This window comes from Balaenoptera ricei, chromosome 19 (genome assembly GCF_028023285.1).
Source record: "Balaenoptera ricei isolate mBalRic1 chromosome 19, mBalRic1.hap2, whole genome shotgun sequence".
Classification (NCBI taxonomy): Eukaryota; Metazoa; Chordata; class Mammalia; order Artiodactyla; family Balaenopteridae; genus Balaenoptera; species Balaenoptera ricei.
The window spans coordinates 5,464,932-5,488,493 of NC_082657.1; the positions used below are offsets into that span (position 1 = coordinate 5,464,932).

The 23,562-nt window shown below is 41.5% G+C and overlaps 1 protein-coding gene and 2 pseudogenes across 2 annotated transcripts; 1 reads left to right on the top strand and 2 right to left on the bottom strand.

Annotated features, from left to right (window-relative positions):
- Positions 1 to 2,438: 2,438 nt before the first annotated feature.
- On the bottom strand, positions 2,439 to 3,947 carry LOC132354243 (ferritin heavy chain-like; annotated as a pseudogene).
- Positions 3,948 to 5,302: 1,355 nt separating this feature from the next.
- LOC132354209 (zinc finger protein 350-like) lies at positions 5,303 to 23,553 on the bottom strand. 2 transcript variants are annotated; one of them, XM_059905936.1, is made up of 5 exons: positions 23,394 to 23,553; positions 19,174 to 19,353; positions 11,234 to 11,360; positions 10,390 to 10,485; positions 5,303 to 6,656 (listed from the first exon to the last, which is right to left on the bottom strand). In XM_059905936.1, exons 2-5 carry the CDS (start codon positions 19,186 to 19,188, stop codon positions 5,314 to 5,316), a joined length of 1,581 nt encoding a protein of 526 aa, XP_059761919.1. In that variant the 5' UTR covers positions 19,189 to 19,353; positions 23,394 to 23,553; the 3' UTR covers positions 5,303 to 5,313. The 2 variants fall into 2 exon arrangements, with proteins under 2 accessions (XP_059761919.1, XP_059761920.1); XM_059905937.1 differs by having other exon boundaries at positions 19,174 to 19,360.
- Positions 12,499 to 13,094, top strand: LOC132354241 (translation machinery-associated protein 16-like; annotated as a pseudogene).
- Positions 23,554 to 23,562: the final 9 nt, after the last annotated feature.

A 23,562-nucleotide genomic window follows, 5' to 3' on the forward strand; every position in this document is an offset into this window, starting at 1 on the left:
CAGTGTACAAGTGTTCCCATTTCTCCACATCCTCTCCAACATTTGTTATTTGTAGACTTTTTCATGATAACCATTCTGACAGGTGTGAAGCACTAGATTCTTTAGCTAGAATCATACTAGACAATACAGTTGCTTTAGATCATATTTTATATGTAGTGGCCAATAGCTCCTGTTATATGTTAATACCGCATCAGAAGTTAAAACCTACTTCGATAAAATTAGGCAACTGGCTACCTGGCTACACATCTCCCCAGAAGTGCCAGGTCCAGACTGGTTTTCAGGCTTATTCTCCTGAATTCCTCAGGGAATAAGATATATTTTCCAAGGTTTATTAAAGTTTGGGTTTCACTCCATCTCCTACATCTAATTGGGTCTGCTGCACCAAAACGATGGACCAAGGGACTAAGATTTTAGTCATGCAAGATTCGGGTCCAAGACCTGGAACTTGGGAATGTTCCCTACTCAATATGCAACACTTCCACTCCCCAAATTGAGGTAGGAAATAGCCAGAGCAGTCACTGCCCTGTTCCCTCAAAGATTTGGAGAAAGTTAAAACAGGAGTGAGGATTGAAACAAAGTTCCCCTAAAACTGAGTTCCCTTAGTGAGTTTATGATTAATCTCTCTGTCCAAAACTTTATTCCCTTTCTTGCCCACTCTGACCTCAATCCTGAGCCAGCTGAACAGTCATCAGCCAGAGTCAGATTGTTGTCAATAACATCCTTAATGTAATAAAATTGCTGTTGTAGACATCATCATTAATGTACAAACTCAGGTTGTTTCTCCAGGACAAGATGAACTTCAAGACCCCGAGCCATGGACCACCTGGCCAGAAAAATCATAAACCAGAGATATTCTGACTCCTGAAACCATGCTTAAGAAATGTCAGAAGACGACGATTAATCCCAGCCTCTTTTTTTTATTCCCCTTTAAAACTTGTCTCCCACTCCCCCGCATGGCACCCTGCAATTAAACCATTACTTTGCTGCAAACACCCACTTTCTGTGCCGTGAGCACAGAAGCCCCTGCTCAGTTACAGTGGTACAGAGGATGGAGAACAGGGGAAAAGAGGTGGCATGGTCTATGTAGGAGTGTCAAAGGGAGCTGGGCCAAGAAAGATGAGGTAGGAGGAACGCCCCGAGACTGTGGGAGGGTCCGTGTTGAGGGCAGGCCTTCTCATCTATATGGGCGGGGCCTCTGGCAGAGGCAGGGCTTTTCTGCCTCCAAGACTGGGAAATACCAGCATCAGAAGCCAAAAGAGGTGGAAGTTAGGGGATAAACTTTTTTCTACGCTCCATCCTGTAACTCCCTTGTATTATGACAAGCCTGCTCCCTTTGTTTACACGGCTTATGAAAAGAAGCTTCAGAGGGGTAAGGGACCCATATAAATCACACAATGAGTCAAAAAATTAAAAATGTCTCATCAGCTGGGAGCCTCCTGCCCAGTGAGCAGTTTCCCATGAAGCAGCTGATTTAATTTCCTCAGCCAATGACAGAGGGGAGCCCTAGGGGAGGAAGCACCTTCACCAACTGCTCCCACCCTTTCTTCAACATCCGGCCAGATGCCCTCTCGTGCTGACCCCTCCCCCCCATACCTTCACATGACTACTACTCGGCCTCAGTCCCACCTGCTGAAATTAGTGTGTCCTTTACCCACACTCACCTCCAGCTCTCCAATGAAAAGACTGTGGAACCAAGAGGAAACCAGCTGCCGGCCTGAAGACTGAAATTCCTATTACATTCACCACCTGGTGGAGCTGGCTGTCGGTCAGTGGATGGGAAGGTTTGAGGAATCGATGAAATGGAAGGTCAGTAGATGAAGGTCTCCTGGTCACCTAGGATTGGTAGGCCTTTGGGGGTGGGGTGGGGTCAGTCAAGAATAATCTGTAGAGGCCAGTGATGGTAAGGCCCTCGTGGTCCATGACGGGCGCAATTCCAAGAGTCAATTATTGGGAGTGTGAGGATGTCGTGGTTGGAAGCCAGTGGAAAGAGGGCTTTTGAAAAGATCAGAATCCAACCATCTCCCCCAGATTATGTTCTTTAAATACTACCCTTCGAATTTAGGTCTTTGATCTATTGAGAATGGATCTTGATATATAATGTGAGGCAGGGATCTAATTTCATCTTTTTCCATATCAATAATCAGTAATTCCAGCACCTTAAAGGATCTTCCCTTTCCCCACTTTACATGATTTCAGACTGGGTATTTGTCCCTAAAATAAGAACATTAAAAAACCATACAAAACATACAAAACAGGTTATAGATTCTAGGGGCATAAACCATACGGGTGTTTTGGGTCATAAATCCCATCAAAGTTACTAACGAACCCCCCCCTCACACACACACACACACACACACACACACACACACACACACACACACAAATAATGACTAGTAACTTCACTAACAGGTTGTCTTATACAGAGCAAATATTCAAGGACTGTTTAAATAAGTATCATTTTATTCACAAATATATTTTCAATCCGCACTTGTCTATAAGTGGACTGTAAGATTTGTAAATTGCAGGGGCCAGGGGCACGCACCACAGCTAATCTCAATTGAAGTAGGTTGCTCGCCTGATTATTTAGCTATTGTCTCTCACCTCTCAACCTACTCTTCCACTGTCTGCTTTGTGATAGCGCAAACCAGATTCTCTTTTGCCAGCTTCACATTAAGTTCTGCCAACATGGGCCACTAGAGAGAATGGGTAGGCAGAAGGAAAATGGAGATGGGACTCGCTTTTTTCTGTTTGCTTTCTCTTCTTGCTGCAGAGGAAACAGTTGGTTGCTGTTTTCAGTTTTCATCCACAGTCTTAGAATCATCTTCATCCCACACCCTCAGGCATTCTAGTGTCAGCCAGCCATGTGCTCTCCTCAGAGACAGGAGGAAGAGTTCCACAGCGGGGGAGCAGGGGACCCGGGTGGGGGGGGGGGGGTCCTTCCTCCTGGCTCCTAATTCCTTGCACCAGTCAGTCATCTGTCCTGTTCAAGCCAGCACAAAGTTTCAAGTGAATGACCGAGGAGCAGTGACTTCTAGCTAAATCACTCCTACGTAAAAAACAGGGTGACATTTGTGAGATTTTCTTATCAACCAAGGGCCCTCTTACCATGAGACTGGGGATTCTCAATGGCACTGGAATCCTAGTATAACCTGGGGTGTTTACGTGTCTGTCATTTTTTTTTTTTTATCTGGGTACCAAATTTGAAGCAATAGTACAAATGAAAAAAACTTAAGTGGATGCTTTAGTACAACTTACAGAAAAGGTAAAGGAAAACCCAAAATGGATGCATTGTCATGGTAACCAGGGAAGTCACCCCCACGGCCACTGGGAAGCCAGCCTGATGCTTAGCTCTCATCATCAGGGTGAGCCTGTCAGAGACACTCTGCCATGCCAGATTCGGGGGCCCTGATCACGCACAAGTGGGTTATGTGGTCACCCAATTCTTTGATGTATTTCACCTGCTCATTCAGGTTGTCACACAAGTAGGGGTCATTTTTCGCAGTAGGCAATTTGTGCAGTGCCAGTAGTGACTGATTCATGCCCTCTTCTGAGTGGAACACACATGCCTTGCCTTGAGCCCACTCTCCGAGTCATCCTGTTCTGGTTTCAGCATACACCAAAGATTCGGCCACCTGGTAGGTTCTGCATCTTCATCAGCTTCTCAGCATGTCCGCTCCCCTCACGAGACTGGTGAAGAGAACAACTGGCAAAGTTCTCCAAAGCCACATCATGGCCATCAAAGTAGTGAGACACGGACAGGTAAACGTCAGAGGCTCCAGGTGGATCTGGCAGTTATTTGTGGCCTCCAAGTCCTGGTGGTGGTGCTGGGGCACCTGTGAGGGGGACATGGTAGTCACAGCAGTCACTCCACTCCCACTCGCCTTGGGAGTGGTCCAAGGGTGCTGTGAGGAGGTGGCAGAAGGCTGGCTCTGCATGGCCAGGTTGAGGGGGTGGGGTGGCGAGCACCAGCTTCTGTTCAAGCACTGTTTAAGCAGGAAACCATGGCAACTCTCGGCAAAGAATGTCTTTTTCCCTGAAAATCATTATTCTGGTAGGCTGGCTCTAAGAAGGCCCTCAAAGATTCTCAACTCTCCCCTTGAGTGTGGGCTGGCCTAGGAACTTGCTTCTAAAAGAATACGGCAAAGATGATAGAAGATTTAGATATAATAGGTACAATGTGACACGGACTATAAACCATCTTCAAATGAGTTATGGAGTCGTTCCCTAGCAATGAGAAAGAGTTCAAGACATTCTCTATCAAAATACACATTAAGGGTGTTAATCTGATGGAAAATGAGGGTAGACTTACATAAACAAGTTTCCAAATTTCCATTGCAATCACGAGCTTATCTCCTTTGTGAGATCTCTGCCATTCTGCTAAAGGTTCAACACATTTGGTGTATCCATAGACATTCCTTATTTCTGACACATGATGAGGAACCATGTTACTGAAAACCTTGTCCTATTCACTGCTGTGCAAATTAGGGGCTGACTAGGCAAGTTTGGGGTGTTCAGACCCTGCACGTTCCAATGAAAGGAATGACCCTTGACTGGCACCTGAGAAGGAACCTCTAAGCCCTTGGAATATGCTGCCTGCCAAGAGCGTCTTTGTATACCTGGGGTTTCGGCCATGCCATATAGCTTACATTAGCAATATGATTTTTGGTGAACACCTGCTTTTGTTTGCCTGGGGCTCTGGGCCATTCTGTATCAGTTTGATCCTTAGGAGGCTGGAGTTTGAGAAGTTAAGGTCAGTTATGTGGTTTCTCCATGCCTCCATAACTAACCCCCTTACTGCCCCTCTCACCCCCCGGCACTAAGGCTCAGGTGAGTTTCTCTGGTTGGCAATACGCCATATGTGTTGTCAGGTCATTGCTGGAGAATTAAGCACTGTCCATACAACTCCACTGGGAGGACAACTGGATGCACCTGGTTTCTCCTAAAGTCTGCCTCATGCACCTTTTACATTCGCTAATTTTAATTTGTAACTCTTCACTGTCATAAACTGTAACAGTAAGTATAGCAGCTTTTATGAGTTTAGTGACTGCTTTTAGAGAATAATCAAATGTGAGGGTGGTCTTAGGGACTTGATACAACTGCCTTCCTAAAATTTCTTTCTGATGTGAATTTGTTGATGATTTTGAAGTCAAGCTCGTTACAATTCAACCTACTTAGAGCCACTGATACTTAATGAGGTATATCTTCCCATTATCACTACATTCATTAGCATTCTCTCAGTGAAAGTTTTCAACTATATAAAAAGCTAAAACCTTGATCTAAAGGCTTTTCCACACTGAACGTACCAAATCTTCCCTACACGTTTCCTGTGACATAAAATAAGACATAATTGGTAACTGAAGGCACTACCACATTTACTGCATTCATGAGGTTTCTCTCCTGTACAAATTCTCTGTTATTTCCTGAGGGTACACATCTGGCAACAGGCTGTCCGACAAGGACTACATTCCCTTGGGCTAGGAACCCACTGATATTTAATGATGTCTGCACGGCCACAGAAGGCCCTTGCACTGTCATTGTTTCAACAGAGTTTTTCTCCTGTACGGGTTCTGTGGTACATAATGAGCTGTGATTCCCAAGAAAATCATTTTCCACCTTGACTGAATCCACACATTTCTCTTTCATATGAGTTTTCTTATGTTTAGTGAGGGAGGACTTGTGGCAGAAGGCTTTCCCACAATTGCTACATCCATGGGGTTTCTCTCCTGTATGAACTCTCTGATGTCTACTCAGTATTGACTTCGTGGAGTAGCCTTTCCCACATACGTTGCATTTATAGCGTTTCTCTTCTGTATGACCTCTTTGATGTCTAATGAGACTCGACTTTTGAAAGTAAGCTCTTCCACATTCACTGCACACATAGGGAGGATTTCCAGTGTGAAATACCTGATGTGCAACGAGACATGGCTTATGACTGAAGGCTTTACCACATTCCTTGCATCCATAGGGCTTCTCTCCAGTATGAATTCGCTGATGTATAAGAAAATTACCCTTCTGGATGAAGCCTCTTCCACATTCACTGCATGTATAGGGTTTCTCTCCCGTATGAGTTTTCTGATGTACAAGGAGCTGAGATTTCCTGGAGAAAGTTTTCCCACACTCACTACATGCATGGGGTTTTATTCCTCTTTCCACTTGCATATGTATATTGAGCTCTGCTTTCCTACAGAAGGCTTTACCACATTTAAGGCATTTATATGGTTTCTCTCCTGTATGAGTTCTCTGATGTACAGTGAGTTGAGACTTTTTGATGAAGGTTTTACCACATTCAATACACTCATGTTTCTTTCGTTTTTCAGTTTGATGTATACTGAGTTTCGAATTGGTGAAGATGGTGTTTCCATATTTATTGCATTTAACTCCAGTGTAACGTTTTTCATGCTTAGTACGAAGAAACGATTTCTCATATTTATTAAACTTGTCAGGATTCTTCACTACACAGCTTTTATTCTGGTTAACTAAATCTAAATTAGAGTTCAGTACATCAAACTTATCATGGCTTTGCCTTAAAGTAACAAGATTTCTGCGCAGATGAAACACATTTCCCGATGAACTGTGTTCACGGCCTCTTTCCATATTTTTACGCTTGTTTTGGATTTCCAAAGACCACTGCATATGATCACCAATTTCTCCAACTTCTAGAAAGAAAATTAATTCTTTCATAATCAGGTTATGGTAATAAAACTGCTTCTAAATCAGGTAATAAAACTGCTTCTAAAATGCCACAGTTTGGGCTGGCTCTTTGTGACAATTCTGTCATATGAAGGAAACCATCAAGTGTAAATTTACTTCTTGAATATGAGGGGAAACACAATGAAATAAAGCCATAACATCTTAAAAAAAACCCAGCTGATTCAGAATCAATGGTAGACAATTCTCAATTAGTAAAGATTTTGCTGCTCTCCAAATAGATCCTTGCAAAACGGGCAAAGAGGATGAAGTAGAAATGTGTCTCATTAACATAAGATAAAGTAAGTTGGAGAGACATCTGATCTAGCATGATGGAGGATATAGCCATTCATTCCCCCAATGCTTATTGAATGTCTACGTATCATTCACTGTCCTAGCACTTGAATACAAATGCATCCCACTAGGCAAAAGAGAACAAAATGGAAGCAAAGAAATAAGACAACTTCAGACTGAAAACTGGTTCCTAGCATATGAAAAAGAACAGTGGGAGTTGGTCAGCTTTAAATAGGTAAACACCTGTGAGAAAATAAAAGTTGAGCCAAGAAACCAGGAATAAAGAATAAGCAACCTCATGTAAAGAATTGCAAGTTTTCATTCAAGTACAACAGCAATGCAAGAGCCCTGAGACAGGAAAGGTTTTGGCCAGGTCAAGAAATAGAAAGGTAGTCAGTAGGCCCTGAGTGGAACAGCTATATAGGGAGAAGGAAGCGTTGAAGTTCAAAAGGTAGACAGAAGGCATATCACGTAGATCTGGTAGGAAGAATCTGAATTTGACGCTAAGCCTAGTGGCAAGCCACTGGAAGTTTTGAGAAGGTGGGGGGTTCTGATTTATATTTCCAAGAGGTTGCCGACCGCTACATGGATAGTGATGGGAGAGGAAGGAGTGTAGGAGAGAGGAAGTTAATGGAGTAATCCAGGGAAGAGATAATGGTGGCTTGGTGTGGAGCAGCAATAGTGTACGTGTGGAGAAGCGGATGAACTCGAGGTACATCTAGGAGAAGGAAAAAACAACATTCAGTGTTGAATTCAATGTAAGTAAAAGGGAGGAATGAAGGGTTTTTCCCTAGGTATTTGGCTTAAATGACTAGACGTACCAGCTAAGTTGTTGAGGAACATCAGGGAGACAGGTTTTGAATGTGGGAAAATCAGGTGTGTATTTTGACATAAACATTTTGAGATGGATATCTTGGTGCGGACATGAAGAACTCAACTGGAGAGAGGAATTTGGAGAAGACTTTGGCTAGAGGACAAATTTGGGATTATCTGTACAGGCATACCTTGGAGATATTCCAGGTTCAGTTCCAGACCACCACAATAAAGCAAATAGTGCAATAAAGCTAGTTACGTGAATTTTTTTGTTTCCCAGTGCATATAAAAGTTACGTTTACACAATACTGTAGTCTATTAAGTGTGCAATAGCATTATGTCTAAAACAGTGTACATAGTGTACACAGTGTACACTTAATTTAAAAATACTTTCTCACTAAAAAATGCTAACCATCATCTGAGCCTTCAGCAAGTCGTAGAAGTAACATCCAAGATCACTGATTACAAATCACCATAACAAATATAATAATAATAAAAGAGTCTGAAATATAGAGAGAATTACCAAAATGTGACGCAGACACAAAGTGAGCAAACGCTGTTGGGAAAAATGGTGCTGATAGACTTGCTCGACACGGGGCTGCCAAAAACCTTCAATTTGTTTTGTTTTGTTTTGTTTTGTTTGGCTGCACCATGAGGCTTGCAGGATCTTACTTCCCCGACCAGGGATCGAACTTGTGCCCCCTGTGGTGGAAGTGCAGAGTCCTAACCACTGGACCACCAAGGAATTCCCCACAAACCTTCAGTTGCAAAAAACACAATCTGCAAAGTACAATAAAGCAAAGCACAATAAAGTGAGCTGTGCCTGTATAGAAATTCCCAGAGAGGGAATTCCCTGGCAGTCCAGTGGTTAGGACTCGGCACTTGCACTGCCAGGGCTGGGTTCAATCCCTGGTCGGGGGATTGAACCCGCAAGCTTTGCGGCGTGGCCAAAACAAACAAACAAAACCCCAAAAACATAAGCCAGATCATGTCACTCTTCTGCCCCAAACCATTCAGTAACTGTCATTCTGAAAAAAAAATCCTAAGTCCTTAAAATGGCCTGCAGTGCCCTGCATCGTGTGGGCCCCTTTCGCACCTCATGAGTATCACTTCCGCTCTTGATCGCTCTGCTCTCCCCACACAGGCTTCCTGGACAGTCCTCAAACACGCCAGGGACACCTCTGCCTCAGGACCACCACTGCTGGTACACTTTCCCCAGGTCTACCCATGGATCATCCCTCACTCCACTCAGCCACCCTAGCAGAGCAGAGAGGCATTCCCTGTCCCTTGTGTATAAAACATCAGGCCTTCCTATTGCTTGACATTCATTACCCCTTACATTGTTCTCCATGGTTCTAATTACCACCAGAAAAATTTGTATATTTCTTGTGTACCTCCCCCACTTAGAATGCAAGTTCTGTGAGAGTAATAATTTAATCTCTTTTATTCTCTGCTGTAGCCACATAATATAAAGCACACTACATAGCAGCGTGTATTAGGCATTAAAAATACTTGTTGAGGGAATGAATCAATGAAACAATCATACTTGTGGCGGGCATTGTAGAGACTGGTTTAAATGAAGCTGACTTTGAATTTAGGGAATGGAAAGAAAATTCTGTGTAAGCATCACATTGTATCTCGCAGTCCCTTGATCACAGAAGGATTTAAATATCCCATGTTGGTAGTAGGGTTATAACTAGAATTGTTTAGACTCGGGAAATTAAACTGAGAGTAACTAAGATGAATCAAGATAAATACCTGATCCAGCAAATATACAGAGAAATCAGCAAAGAATGCATGACGTTTATGGTTTGATTTCAGGTGGGGTCTAAGATTGTGAATTTTCTGTTTTTGTTTTTTTATTTGAGTGAATTCCTTTATTTCAGTGTATGCGGGAGGCATAATTCACTCTGAAAATTACAATACTTATAGCTCTTCCCTTACCATTTTATTATAAAAATTTTCACAGACAAACAAATTGAAAGAATTACACAGTGAACAGCCATATATCCACCTCTTTGATTCTATAGTTAACGTTTTGCTACATTTGCTTTAGCTCATATTTGCCCAGCCAGAATAAGGAAACAGACAGATGCACATTAAAAGACCGGGTTACCATGGGAACACAGCACCCTGGGTGGGGCTGAATGTTAGGAAGGAAATCAGTATTACCCAAGGTTCAGTAGTCAGAAGACGATGATAGTGAATTTGAAGTTCTCTCTTTGCAGAGAGGAGTGGAAGACTGAATTTTCAAAGCAAGGGAAGAGGAAGGAACAAGCAGTGATACTATGGCAGTCAATGAAGAAGCGAAAATTTGAGAATCCTCAGAAAGAAAAATATCTAAGCAAAACAAATCAAGATCCTAGATGAAATAAATCAGTATCAAATCCAGGGGTGAGAACACAGGAGTATTTTCCTCTAAATGCTTAAGCAATGAATATTAACATAGGAGAGTAATAATCAGAGGCTGTTTAGATACTGTCAAAAGGTTAGAAACCAGAAGATGAGTCACCTCAACACTATTTCAAAGGTGTGAGGCCTCCACAAATCTAGGAATTTACTTCTTTTCTACCTGGATGTTTCTCATTCACTTACCTGGAAAGTTCTGACCACGGATATTTTCCTTTTCTAACCATGGTTTGTTTCTTTGCTTCAACTTGAAGATTTGAATTGGTTTGGGACTTTGATACCCTATTCAAGAAAAATAACAGAATATTTAGGAAAATATCTTTGGGCGTGAGATCTAAACATTGTTAAATGATACATTTTATAGATTGTGTGACTGTACCTTGGAAAAGAGTTTTCCCCTTGGAGTAGGGAAAATATACTCCCTCTATCTGAGGCCCGAGAGGAGACTGAGAATCTACCACTTATAAAATTCAAGTCTTATGTAGGGGTCAGCAAACTATGGTCCGTGGCTGTAACTAAGGCATTTTTTTACATTTTAAAAGCATTATTAATTCAGAATAAAGTGCTCTTATAAAACAGAGTATTCGAAAAGTGAAGGTAAACTTCTAAAACATGATAGCAAAAGTGTTTTGTACCATTACATTTTAAAAATTAAAACCATTTAAAAATATTTATCTCACTGATGTTTCATCCTTTTGACATTTCTATTTTTAAGTATATTTTATAGTGCATATAATAAACTTAGCAGAATACTTATATAATTGATAAATAAAAATATGTTATGTGTGTGCTGAAAAAACAAATAAAATAAAATAAAAGTGTTATTTAAAAAAACCCAGAATATAATTACAGAGACAGTAGGTAGCCTGAACAGCCTGCAGTATTTACTATCTGGCCCTTTGCAGAAAAAGTTTGACAATCTCTCTTACATTATTCACACTTCAGATACCTGCCCCCAAATCACTGCACAACTGAGAAAGGAAAGACTGCTGATTGGGCACCCTGAGTGGCACAGGGAAGCAGTTCTTACCCACGGACAGCAGGTTGCTATAGTTTTCCAGCATCACATCCTGGTACAGGTCCTTCTGAGCAGGGTCTAGTAGCCTCCACTCCTCCCGGGTGAACTCCACAGCTACATCTTCAAATAATAATGATTCCTGTAGTAATAAATTCTTCTTTAATCTGGGGTGATCATTTGATGGTTTGGAAGAGAAGTACAGAAATCTATTCTAATCATTTCTACTGTGTAGGCTGTATCTATACGGGTGGTTTACGTTATATAGTGTGGAAGAATGGAAAGTCTTATACAGATATCCTGCTGCTGTGATTCAGCCACCCACCCCCTCAATAATTCAGAAGGTTTTCTGAAATGTGGTCATTAAAACCTCTTGTTAACCTTGGTAGATTTGCCATCTGTGTGCATATGTGCGTGCACTGAGCTACATGCAGATGATATCAAAACAAACACACGTATTCTCGCTCTCAAGAAGCCTTCACTGTGCACAAGTTAAACAGAAACAATAAGCACTAGAATTAAACATGAAAAACCTGATGATGCTGTAATTGTAAGACACTGAATATAAACAGTGTTTAATATGTGCAAAGGCATAACAGAGTCTTAAAGATGAGTGGGCTAACTTGAAGAAACAAAGATGAATTCTCAAAATAAGAAATACAGTAATTGAAATTAGGAATTTCCATTTATAGATTGACTACCAATTTGATACGACATAGAGAGAATGGTGAACTAGACAACAGATCTGAAGTGCAAAAGACAGTGATGGAAAATACAAAAGTGAGGTTGAGAGATATGAAGGATAGAGTGAGAATGTTGAATTTACACCTATTCTGAGTCTAAGGGAAGAATAGAAAATTTGAGGGAAGGTAATAACCAAAGATGTAAGGGCAGAGAATATTTTAGAGCTGGTAAAAGACACAAAACCTCAGGATGAGAGAACCCCACAATTTCAAGCAGGATCAGGAAAAAGAGATCCACTCCTAGACACATGGAGGTAAAACTGCAGAACACCAAAACTCAAAGGGAAAATTCAAAAATATCCAAAGGCAAACGACATATACCTAACAAAAGAACAAATATGATTTATTGCCTCTAAGTTCTCAACAGCAGTGATGGAAGCCTGAAAAAGAATGAAATAGTATTTTCAAAGTGCCAAGTGAAATAACTTTCAATCAAGAATGTTATACTGGGAGTTGCCTCGTGAGTTGCTGCCGCCGCAGACCCTGAGGTCCCGCAGCATGGAGTCGGAGGTCCGGAGGTCCCAGGCCACAAGGACATCGCCATGCCTAAAGCACCAAAGGGAAAAAGCGTAGGACAAGAAAAAAAAGTCATCCATCCATATAGTAGAAAAGCGGCTCAAATTACGAGAGAGGTCCACAAACTAGAAAAAAAGGAAAAACTGAAGAACGAAAAGGCGTTGCGTCTCAACCTTATTGGTGAAAAACTGCAGTGGTTTCAAAATTATCTTGATCCCCAAAAAGTAGAATATTCAAAGAGAGACGCTTGTGAATTAACTGAAAGGTATTTAAGTCAGTTCAGCAGTGAGCTGGAGCAGACTGAGTTCCACAGCAGCATCAAGGCCGGGCAGGGCAGCCAGCAGTGCTCCCGAGGCGGCCATCAAGCAGACCACGGAGCGGGAGCGACAGCAGTACGGGGGCTGCGGCCTTGAGATTCCAGACATTTTAAATACAGGGAATGGGATTTTGATCTGAAGAAACTGCCAAACATTAAAATGAGAAAAATCTGTGCTAATGATGCAGTGCCTGAGAAGTGTAAGAAGAAAACTGTGACAGCTGTAGACAGAGATTTAGGAGAACTGGAACTGAAAGATGAATCAAGGGACACAGACGAGGAACTGACTGCAGTCGCCTAACTGTCTTTACTTGAGTTGAAAATAAATAATTTGAGAACTTCAAGTTACACTTGAATTCATTATGGTAAATAATTGTCTCTACACAAGAATCTGCTGTTTAGCTTATTCTCTTATATGATGAGAATCCCATTTTCAGTTTCAAAAACAGTGTTATGATTTTTACTTAAAAATGAATGTTGCTTTTTGTTTACATTAAGTTGTTAGACTAGGTAGAAATGCTCTGCAAAATCCATTTAATCTGAATTTCTGGGGCTGGGAGAGCAATATGAATGAGGACAAAAAATGTTGTAATTTTTTCCCTCATGCTTACTTAGAGTCACCTAATCTCATGTTTTGGAGCATGGGCAGCAGCTGTTTGCTAGAAGGTTACTGTGGTACTTCTTGAGCAGTGACGATGGCAAAATTGCCTTTTAGTAATATGTTTTACTCTTTTTCCTCTTACACATTAAAACTATTTTCTTTCCTTATAAAATAGGGAAAGGGGCTTCCCTGGTGGCGCAGTGGTTGAGAGTCTGCCTGCCAATGCAGGGGACACGGGTTCGAGCCCTGGTCTGGGAGGATCCCACATGCCGCGGAGCAGCTGGGCCCGTGAGCCACAACTACTGAGCCTGCATGTCTGGAGACTGTGCTCCGCAACAAGAGAGGCCGTGATAGTAAGAGGCCCGCGCATCGCGATGAAGAGTGGCCCCCGCTCGCCGCAACTAGAGAAAGTCCTCACACAGAAACGAAGACCCAACACAGTCAAAAATAAAAAAACAACAACAACAAAATAGGGAAAATGTGATACAGAATTTATATACATTTATGGGAACCCTGTGCGCCTAGAGCCCATGCTCCACAACAAGAGAAGCCACCACAATGAGAAGCCCGTGCACCACAACAAAGAGTAGTCCCCGCTCGCTGCAACTAGAGAAAGCCCGCGCACAGCAACAAAGACCCAACGCAGGCAAAAATAAATAAATAAATTAATTAATTAAAAAAAAAAACAAAGAGGGATATGAAAGTTTGTGAGGATGTTTCAGATTGTCACACTGACCAGGTCCCTACTGTATTTAATGGTCACGTACCAAGGGTGCTATATATCCTGTAAAGCATATGACAGTCCTACACAGGAAGAACTGTCAAACTCAAAATGTTAATAGTACCCACAGCCTCCCTCTCATTGAAAAACATAGGTATAGTAAATTATACTGTATCCCAGAATAAAACTGAAAAATATTTAAAGGAATAAAAGTCTATCACTCAACAATGAAAAATTTATAATGCCTGGTACTCAATCAAAATTACCAGATATGCAAAGAGAGAAAATATGACTCATACAAAGAGAAAAGATCATCAACAGAAACAAAACCAGAAATGACATACATAATAAAATTAGTAGATAAGGATAGTAAAATACATATTATACATACATATGTTTAAAAAGGTGGAGGAAAGCATGAACGTGATATGGAGTCATATGGAAGATATCAAATAGACCCAATTCCAACTCTAGAAATGTCTGAGATGAACAATGTACTCATTGGATGTGATTAATAGCAGACTAGACACTGCAGAAGAAAAGATTAGTGAACTTGAAGATATAGCAATAGAAACTATTCAGCATGAAACAGAAAAAAGACCTAAAGAGAAACATTTTAAAACAGCCAGAGAAAACAGATTTACTACATGCACAAGAACAGAGCAGATGAACACAGACTTCTGTAAACAATACAGGTCAGAAGACAATGGAAAAACATCTTTACAGTACCAAAAAAAGAAAACTGTCAACCTTGAATTCCCAGTGAAAATATATTTCAAAAATGAAGGCAAAATGAAACCTTTTTCAGGTATGCAAAAGCTAAAGTAATTCAGCAGCGGCATACATGTACTAGCAAAAATGTTAAAGGATGTCCTTCAGATAGAAATCTAGATCTACCCAAATGAATGAAGGGCTGCAGAAATGAAAAACCTATGAGTAATATAAAATCTTATTTTTTTATATACCTTTAGAAGATAAGTGATTGTTTAAATCAATGATAATAATGTATTGTGGGATTTCTAAAATACAAAGAAGTAAAATGTAGGCCAACAATAGCACAAAGGCTGGTAGAGAAGAAATGGAAGCACACTCTTTTAAGGTTCTTATACTATGAATGAAGTGGTATAATATTACTTGAAGATAGACTGTGATAGATCAATATGTAGAAATGAGTAGTTTACTACTCACACGAACTAGCACACTAACAATACCAACTAGAAAATGTCTTGCAAAAAACAGATAAAGATTAATATCCCTGAAACCTATTTTTTTTTTTTTAGAGATCAGAAAAAACAAAATCAGCACAAAGGATTTGATTAGGCAATTCACAGAATACAAACAGTTAACAAATACAGGGCTTCCCTGGTGGCGCAGTGGTTGAGAATCTGCCTGCTAATGCAGGGGACACGGGTTCGAGCCCTGGTCTGGGAAGATCCCACATGCCGCGGAGCAACTAGGCCCGTGCGCCACAACTACTGAGCCTGCGCGTCTGGAGCCTGTGCTCCGCAACAAGAGAGGCCGTGATAGTGAGAGGCCCGTGCACCGCGATGAAGAGTGGCCCCCACTTGCCGCAACTGGAGACAGCCCTAGCAAAAGAAACGAAGACCCAACACAGCCAAAAGTAAATAATTAATAAATACATAAATAATAAAAATAAAGGAATTCCTTTAAAAACAAAACAAAACAAAACAAAAAAAAAAAAAACAAAACAAATACAGTAAAATATGTTCAAAGTCACTGATAATAATGCAAGTAAAAATAATAGTAAAACTAATTCTGATAGCACTTATTAAATAACAGGCAATGTTCTAAGATATGTCCTACATATGTATATACATATATACATAGATCAGTGGTTCTCAACCGGCCAACAATTATTTTACAACAGCAGACATATGACATTTTAGGTTATCATAACTTGGGGGTGGGAGGGTGCTACTGACATCCAATGGGTACTGACCAGGGAAACTGCTATTCTATAATCCTGTGGTGTCCCCTCAACAAAGAATTTGTTGTTTGGCCAAAAAAGTCAATAGTGCTGAGGTTGAAAAACTCTGATATATATTAACCTATTTAATCTTCAGAAAAATCCTTTCATGTAAATTCTATTATAATTCCCATTTTTCAGATGAAGAAAGCACTGCAGAGAGATTAAATAACCAGAATAAGATAAAGCAGGTAATTATAGACCAAGGCAAGATATGAATGAGTGAATCTGACCACAGAATTTGTGCTCTTAAACTAAACACTAGGGGCTTCACCTGGTGGCGCAGTCATTGAGAATCCACCTGCCAATGTAGGGGACACGGGTTCGAGCCCTGGTCCGGGAAGATCCCACATGCCACGGAGCAGTTAAGCCCGTGCACCACAACTACTGAGCCTGTGCTCTAGAGCCCACAAGTCACAACTACTGAGCCCACGTGGCACAACTACTGAAGCCCGCGCGCCTAGAGCCTGTGCTCCGCAACAAGAGAAGCCACCACAATGAAAAGCACACGAACCACAACAAAGAGTAGCCCCCGCTCGCCGCAACCAGAGAAAAGCCCACGTGCAGCAATGAAGACCCAATGCAGCCAGAAACAATAAATAAAATAAAATAATAAAATAAAATAAATTAAAAAAAACTAAACACTAGGCTCTACAACCTTCAAAAAAGTGATATAGCTTTTATATTTCAGATTTGTAAGATTTAAAAACTGATACAATATTAAATAATAGCAAGAATGTGGGAAAAACAGAGACTTTCATAAACTCTGAGAGGAAGTGCTGAAGACTTTTAAAAAGGGCAATTTTGTAGCAACCATGAAAAATTTAAGTCCAGGTACCATTTGACTCATAGATTTCCCTTTCAGGAATCTAACCTAAAAAAATTTTCACACATAGTCAGAATGCGTATTGTGAAGAAATTTTATGGCTAAAATGTACTTTTAGGGACTTCCCTGGCAATCCAGTGGTTAAGACTCCATGCTTCCACTGCAGGGAGCGAATATCCCACGTGCTGCATGGCGGGCCAAAAAAAAAAAAAGTACCTTTATATAAACAGAGTACATAAATTAAGGCAAATACATGCTAGGAAATATCATGCAAACCTAAAGGCAATGAAATAGATACATAAATACTTGAATGGAACGCTCTCCAGGGCAGGTTGCTATAGGAATAAAGCAAGTAATGTGTTTATTATGATCTCAGTAATGTAAAACTATTTTCACAAAAAATATGTGTGTAGGGGCTTCCCTGGTGGCGCAGTGGTTAAGAAACCGCCTGCCAATGCAGGGGACACGGGTTCGAGCCCTGGTCTGGGAAGATCCCACATGCCACAGAGCAACTGGGCCCGTGAGCCACAACTACTGAGCCTGCGCGTCTGGAGCCTGTGCTCCGCAACAAGAGAGGCCGCGATAGCGAGAGGCCCACGCACCGCGATGAAGAGTGGCCCCCGCTCGCCGCAACTAGAGAAAGCCCTCGCACAGAAACGAAGACCCAACACAGCCAAAAATAAAAATAAATTAATTAATTAAAAAAAAATGTGTGTATATGCACATAAGTGTACATAATGTATGTATATCTACGTGCATATAAGTGTTAATAAAAACAGAATTATTTCTCTCCTAAGTGATGAGTAGAGAAGGGTTTGACAGGGCAACTTTCTTTTTTTGCTCTATTTATTTCCATATTGTTTCTGTATATTTCACAAACAAATGATTTGTATATGACTCATTTAATAACAACAAAAGATGATAAAAATGGAAGGTAGCAGGTTGGATGGTGGCCTCCTAAAAGACATGTCCACTTCCTAATCCCCAGAACCTGTGAATTTTACCTTGTCTGGATAAAGGGTCTTTGCAGATATAGTAATTAAGGATCTTAAAATGAGAAGATAGTCCCAGATAGTCCGGGTGGGCCATAAACCCAATGACAAATGTTTTTATAAGAGACAAACAGGAGACAGACAAACAGAAGAGGGGGAGGTAACGTGAAGACAGAGACAGAGATTGGAATGATAAGGCCACAAGCCACAGAATGCAGACAGCCACCAGAAGCTGGACGAGGCAAGGGACAGATTTCTGCTCGAGTTCTGGAGGGAGCACAGCCTCACTGACAACCTGATTTCAGACTTCTGGGCTCCAGAACTGTGAGGGCATACACTTCTGTCGTTCTAGCCGCCTACTTTGAGGTAATGTGTTACGGCACCCACAGGAAACTAATACAAGGAGGTAGGTAAAAACTGACAATGAATAATTCCGGAAGAATACTACATTTCTAAGACTGGGATGCAGTGACAAAGACAATATCATGGATCCCTACATCCCAAGTCTTTAGCAGAGAATGTGATTTTAAACTCGGCTGGTAGGTCTGTACCCGGAATCCAATTCAGCAAAAAATGGCTTGAGAGGCCACTTAAACCATCCATTTGTCTAGATAAATCTAGATTTTTATATCTGAAAAAAGCCAGAATACCAGAAGGGTATTGAAGGAACTCTATAAGAAACAACCACAGGTGTACAACTGTGTAAAAATTCACTTTACTATATGTATGTTATGCCCCCATAAGAAAGTGTAAACACACACACACACATGAAACAGAGAAATGGGAACCTCTTCTTGCATATACCAGAAGGCTGCCATTGAGGCCACTGCGCCCTGCAGGAAAAGTCATCAAGAAATTTATTAAAACTTCAGTGCCAGGAAATACTTACTTTTCTGAGGAAATGATCTACTTTCTCTGTACAAAAACACGAATCATGTAATGTTTTGTGTTTCTCTTGCTGGCACTGGCTGCCAAAGTTATTGGAGATAATCTGGTAGCTCAACATAAATAACTCCTCAGGTCTTACAGTTTTTTATTAATATTCTGACTTCAAAATTCTGAGCAGAATCTCTGACCTGCATTCCCACCATTCCTAGTTTACTGTGACATCAACATTATGGTTGATATTTATTTGTCTTCAGATTCAGGCTCTTATCAATGTGTCATTTTCCAATTAATCAAGTCAATTTTTATAAGCCTCTACAAGTACAACAGAAAAGAAAGGAGGGAATAAATAAATATGTAAAACTCACCTGAAGCTTGGTCATTTTCTTCTGTTCTTAGAAAATGACTGGAACTGGGGTTCTTCTTTTTTTACTTTGCTAGATTGTCACTCAAATTCTGGTCATAGCTCTCACATCTCAAATTAATGGCATCCCCAGAAGTGACGCTTTCCTGGTTCTGGAACTTCCTTCTCCTTACTTCACTTGATTCTAAGGACTCAAAAGCAAATTCGCTTTAATTTGTACATTCCCCTCAGCCATACACCTTGTCGGTGATGTTAAAGGTGCTGCAGTAGGCGGAATCATGGCCCTCACAAAGATATCCACGTTCTAATCCCTGGAAGCTGTGAATATGTTACATCACAAGGCAAAGGGGAATTGAGATTGCTAATGAAATTACAGTTGCTAATCAGATGACCTAAAAATAGATTTCCTGGATTATTCAGGTAGGCCCAATGTAATCACAAGGATCCTTATATATGGAAGAAAGCAGAAGAGACCAGAGACAGATGTGATGTGACTTGAACTCTACACACCATTGTTGGCTTTGGAGATGGGGGGAAAGGGAAACAGGAGGCAAGGAGTGTGGGCAGCCTCTAGAAGCTGGAAAAGACAAACAGATTCTCCCCCTAGAGCCTCTAGAAAATAACTCACTCCTGCTGAGCCCTTGATTTTAGCCCCGTAAGATCCATGTTGAACTTCTAACCTATAGAACTGTAAGATAATAGACTTGTGTTGTTTAAGCCACTAATTTATGTTACTTTATCACAGAACTAACAGAAAACTAATATAGGGGGCTTCCCTGGTGGTGCAGTGGTTAAGAATCCGCCTGCCAACACAGGGGACATGGGTTCAAGCCCTGGTCCAGAAAGATCCCACATGCCACGGAGCAACTAAGCCCATGCGCCACAACTACTGAGCCTGTGCTCTACAGCCCATGAGCTACAACTACTGAGCCCATGTGACTAGAGCCCGTGCTCTGCAACAAGAGAAGCCACCGCAATGAGAAGCCCACGCACCGCAACGAAAAGTATCCCTCACTCAGCGCAACTAGAGAAAGCCCTCGCGCAGCAACAAAGACCCATCGCAGCCAAAAATAAATAAATAAATTTACTAAAAAAAAACTAATATAGGCGTCCTCTAGCATCAAATCCCAATACTTAAGAGTTTTCTTTTGTTTAAAAAACCACAACACCTAGACCTCAAGGCAGAGCAAACATTATGAAGAGTAATGTGTTAAGCAGATCCTAAGCATTTTCTTATTTAATCCTCACCACCAATCTAGAAGTATCAAATCACTAGAACGAAGGAAGTCAAGGCTTAAAACCTAGAGATAAAGTATCTTGTCCAGAGTCACATACTTTCTAAGAGGCAGGGCTAGAATTCAAGCCCAGGCCTTTTCTCTCCAAAGCTCATCACCTTAACCATTGTACCTTTTAACCAGACAACCTCCAAAAGTTTAGTTCTCTGTACAACTGCCTGAAAAGTTTACTACTTTTCAGGCAGTTTAATATCACACCAGAAGGTAGCACATAACCACAATGCATAGACTGGACTTCTGAAACAGCTCTTAGAACACTCAATGCATACTCACAGACAGCAACCTTCTTCCACAGAGAAATGAAAAAGGAGCAAGTTCCAATACTCACTCCAAAGCAGCAAATCAGAGAGACAAGGAGTCAGAAAGACTCACATTAAAAGGTCATTGATTCAGTGGGATTACTGTGAGTTTTTGTTTCCACTCCTTCTGGCCACAAATTTTTCTAAGATAATTTCCCAGTAGCTTTTCTAAACCCCCAAACCCACAGACACCGCCCTGCCCCTACTGCAACTGTTCTTTGACCTCTGAGTACATGCAGTGCCCCTCGGTCTCCAGCCTAGAATCACTTTAGGCACCAGGACTAGAGACCTGGACAAGAGAAACGGTATAAAACTATCTATAGGACATCTAGGACTATAAAACTATAGCTATAAAACTTCATGGGGGAAGAGAACATGAAAGCAACATCTTGGCCACATCCAAATTTCATGACTCCTTGTGCATGAGCCCTCATGTCCCTGCTGATGATTTCTTGGCATTGCAACCATTCACTTTATGGAATCACCCGTGTTGCCCTAGAAGGGCCACCTGCCTTTCCAGAAATACACCTATGTGCAAATATAAAAAAATAAAGCTTTACAGAGCAAAGTAGGCCATAGAAAGACATTTTCATAAGTTTCACAAGTCAATATCAAAGAGGCTTATTCCTTGACCACAATGCAACAAAACTAGAAATCAACAGTAATGAGAAATTCAACACATTTTAATCAAAATAGAAACAAAACCCTGCATATCCAGGAAAAAAACACATGAAAAACCTTCAAACTAAAAAGGCAATATAAATGAAAACTGAATTATTCAGTAGTAAATGGCAACAAATCCTGTGGGTGGATAAGCATAGAATCATAACATGTTGCAGAAAAGTACAGATATATAAGTCAAGCCTATCCAAATTAATGTATACATACATTTAATGTGACTCTAGTAACCTTGTCACTGGTTCATCCACCTGATGTGACACTACTGCAGCCATTAAGAAAATCTGTAATCGTTTTATACTATGGAAGTGTTTATAATTAGAAATGAAGTGATAAAACCAAATTATATCTGTTATACAGGTCATTCCATATGCAAAGGTAACAAAAAAATATTAAACACACACAATGGTTTGCACTGGAGATCAGCGTTTTGGGTAACAGAGATGTTTTCACTTGTGTTGCATGAACCTGAAAGGAAATATCCAAGAAAACTGTGGAGTAAAGTTGGAGGCAAGAAGAATAAAACATATCTTTTATAACACATCACTAGATCATATTTAACTACTTTTTTGGTTGGGAAGACTATGACAAGAGTGTTTATGTGGCAAGACAAAAGAGTTTTTAATTAGTGCCTTGATGAAGGTATGGACTTGAAGGAGCGGACTGGATTTGGATCAGCTGAATGAATCTATCATCAAGTCTGTGCCCAGGAATCGCCATCTGAACCTCAACCTACCTACTCTTCAGGGACCCTGGGTCTCCAAAGCGCCAGCCTCATGCCCCTCCACATACACTAGCCTCCCCCACAAAACAACAACAACAAAAAATGACTCCAAGTTAAGTCTGAAATCTGAACCAGAAACCCCCATTCATTAGCACCCGACCCCCATCCCAGGTTTCTCCACGTCTGAGCCCCACAGTGAATCGCAGACCTGCATGAGACATCGAATTCACTGATCTACACCTACCACTCCAGGTCTTAATCACTGAGCTTCACGAGCAGAAACTGCTACCAAACCAAACTTGGGTCAGCTCACCCTCTGAGCAGCAAAGCCAATTTACTGACACCGGGTTGGTGTGAAAGAAAGTCCAGCGTTTACTACAGGGCCCAGCAAGGAGAACTGGCAGCTCAGGCTCGAAAGCCTCAACTCCCCGATGGCTTTCAGGGAAGGGTTTTTAAAGGCAACATTTGTGGTGAGGGACGCAGGTGAGGGATGACTTTCTTCTGATTGGCTGTTGGTGAGATAACAGTGTTTCAGGAACCTTAATCATCAACTTTCTGGTTCCAACCAGTCTGAGGTCTACATGCGTACGCTCAGCAAGCAGTCACCACCCTCCACCCTGGCAGGTGTCTTAGTTTCCGCAGAACAACTTAAAGGTATGCATCAGATCGTTATGCATCAGATCGTTATGCACATCCTTTGAGGAGGAACTAGGACTCTATGAACTATTGTTTCTTGTCTGCTTTTTCCTGTTTCTACATTCCCTCACTTCCCTAATTAGTCTGATCTTTGGAACTCAGGGAAACCCCAAGAGACCAAAGCCTTTTTCTACAAACTAGAAAGGGGGTGACACAGAGGGGCTCTTGTACCCAAGAGGTACTTCAGGGTCCTGCTTAGTTCCAATCCCCCCCTTTCTTTGATACTCCTCAATCCTGAGGGGAACAAGGGTGGGACAAGAAAAAGAATAAAGTTTGGGATAGAGAGGTTAAATATAAAGTCAGCGGGGGAACTCAATTTCAGGAGGGCTGGGTTTCAAAATACCCACCCACATCGACAAAAACCCTCAGTCAGAGCCTCGGTCGTTTCTCTCTTCATACGTTTAATAACACTGACCGCCAAAGGGCCTATTACTGAAGCCAAGCCTCCCCAGTGACTGAAGACACCCCCAGAAGGCCTTTCACTGGCCTCACAGGCCCCTCACTCCGGACCCACGTGCAGACCCCGACCCACCTGATGCTGAGATTCTCAAGGCTCCCGCCAGCTGCCAAAAACTGAATTCACTTCCAAAACGATTCCCACTCCCCCGCTGTCGCGCCCCAATCCCCTCTCTGGCTGTCGCTAGGGACGCCTCCGGCCCGGCCCGACCTCCGAGCCTTCCGGCGTGTTGGAGTTCGGGCCG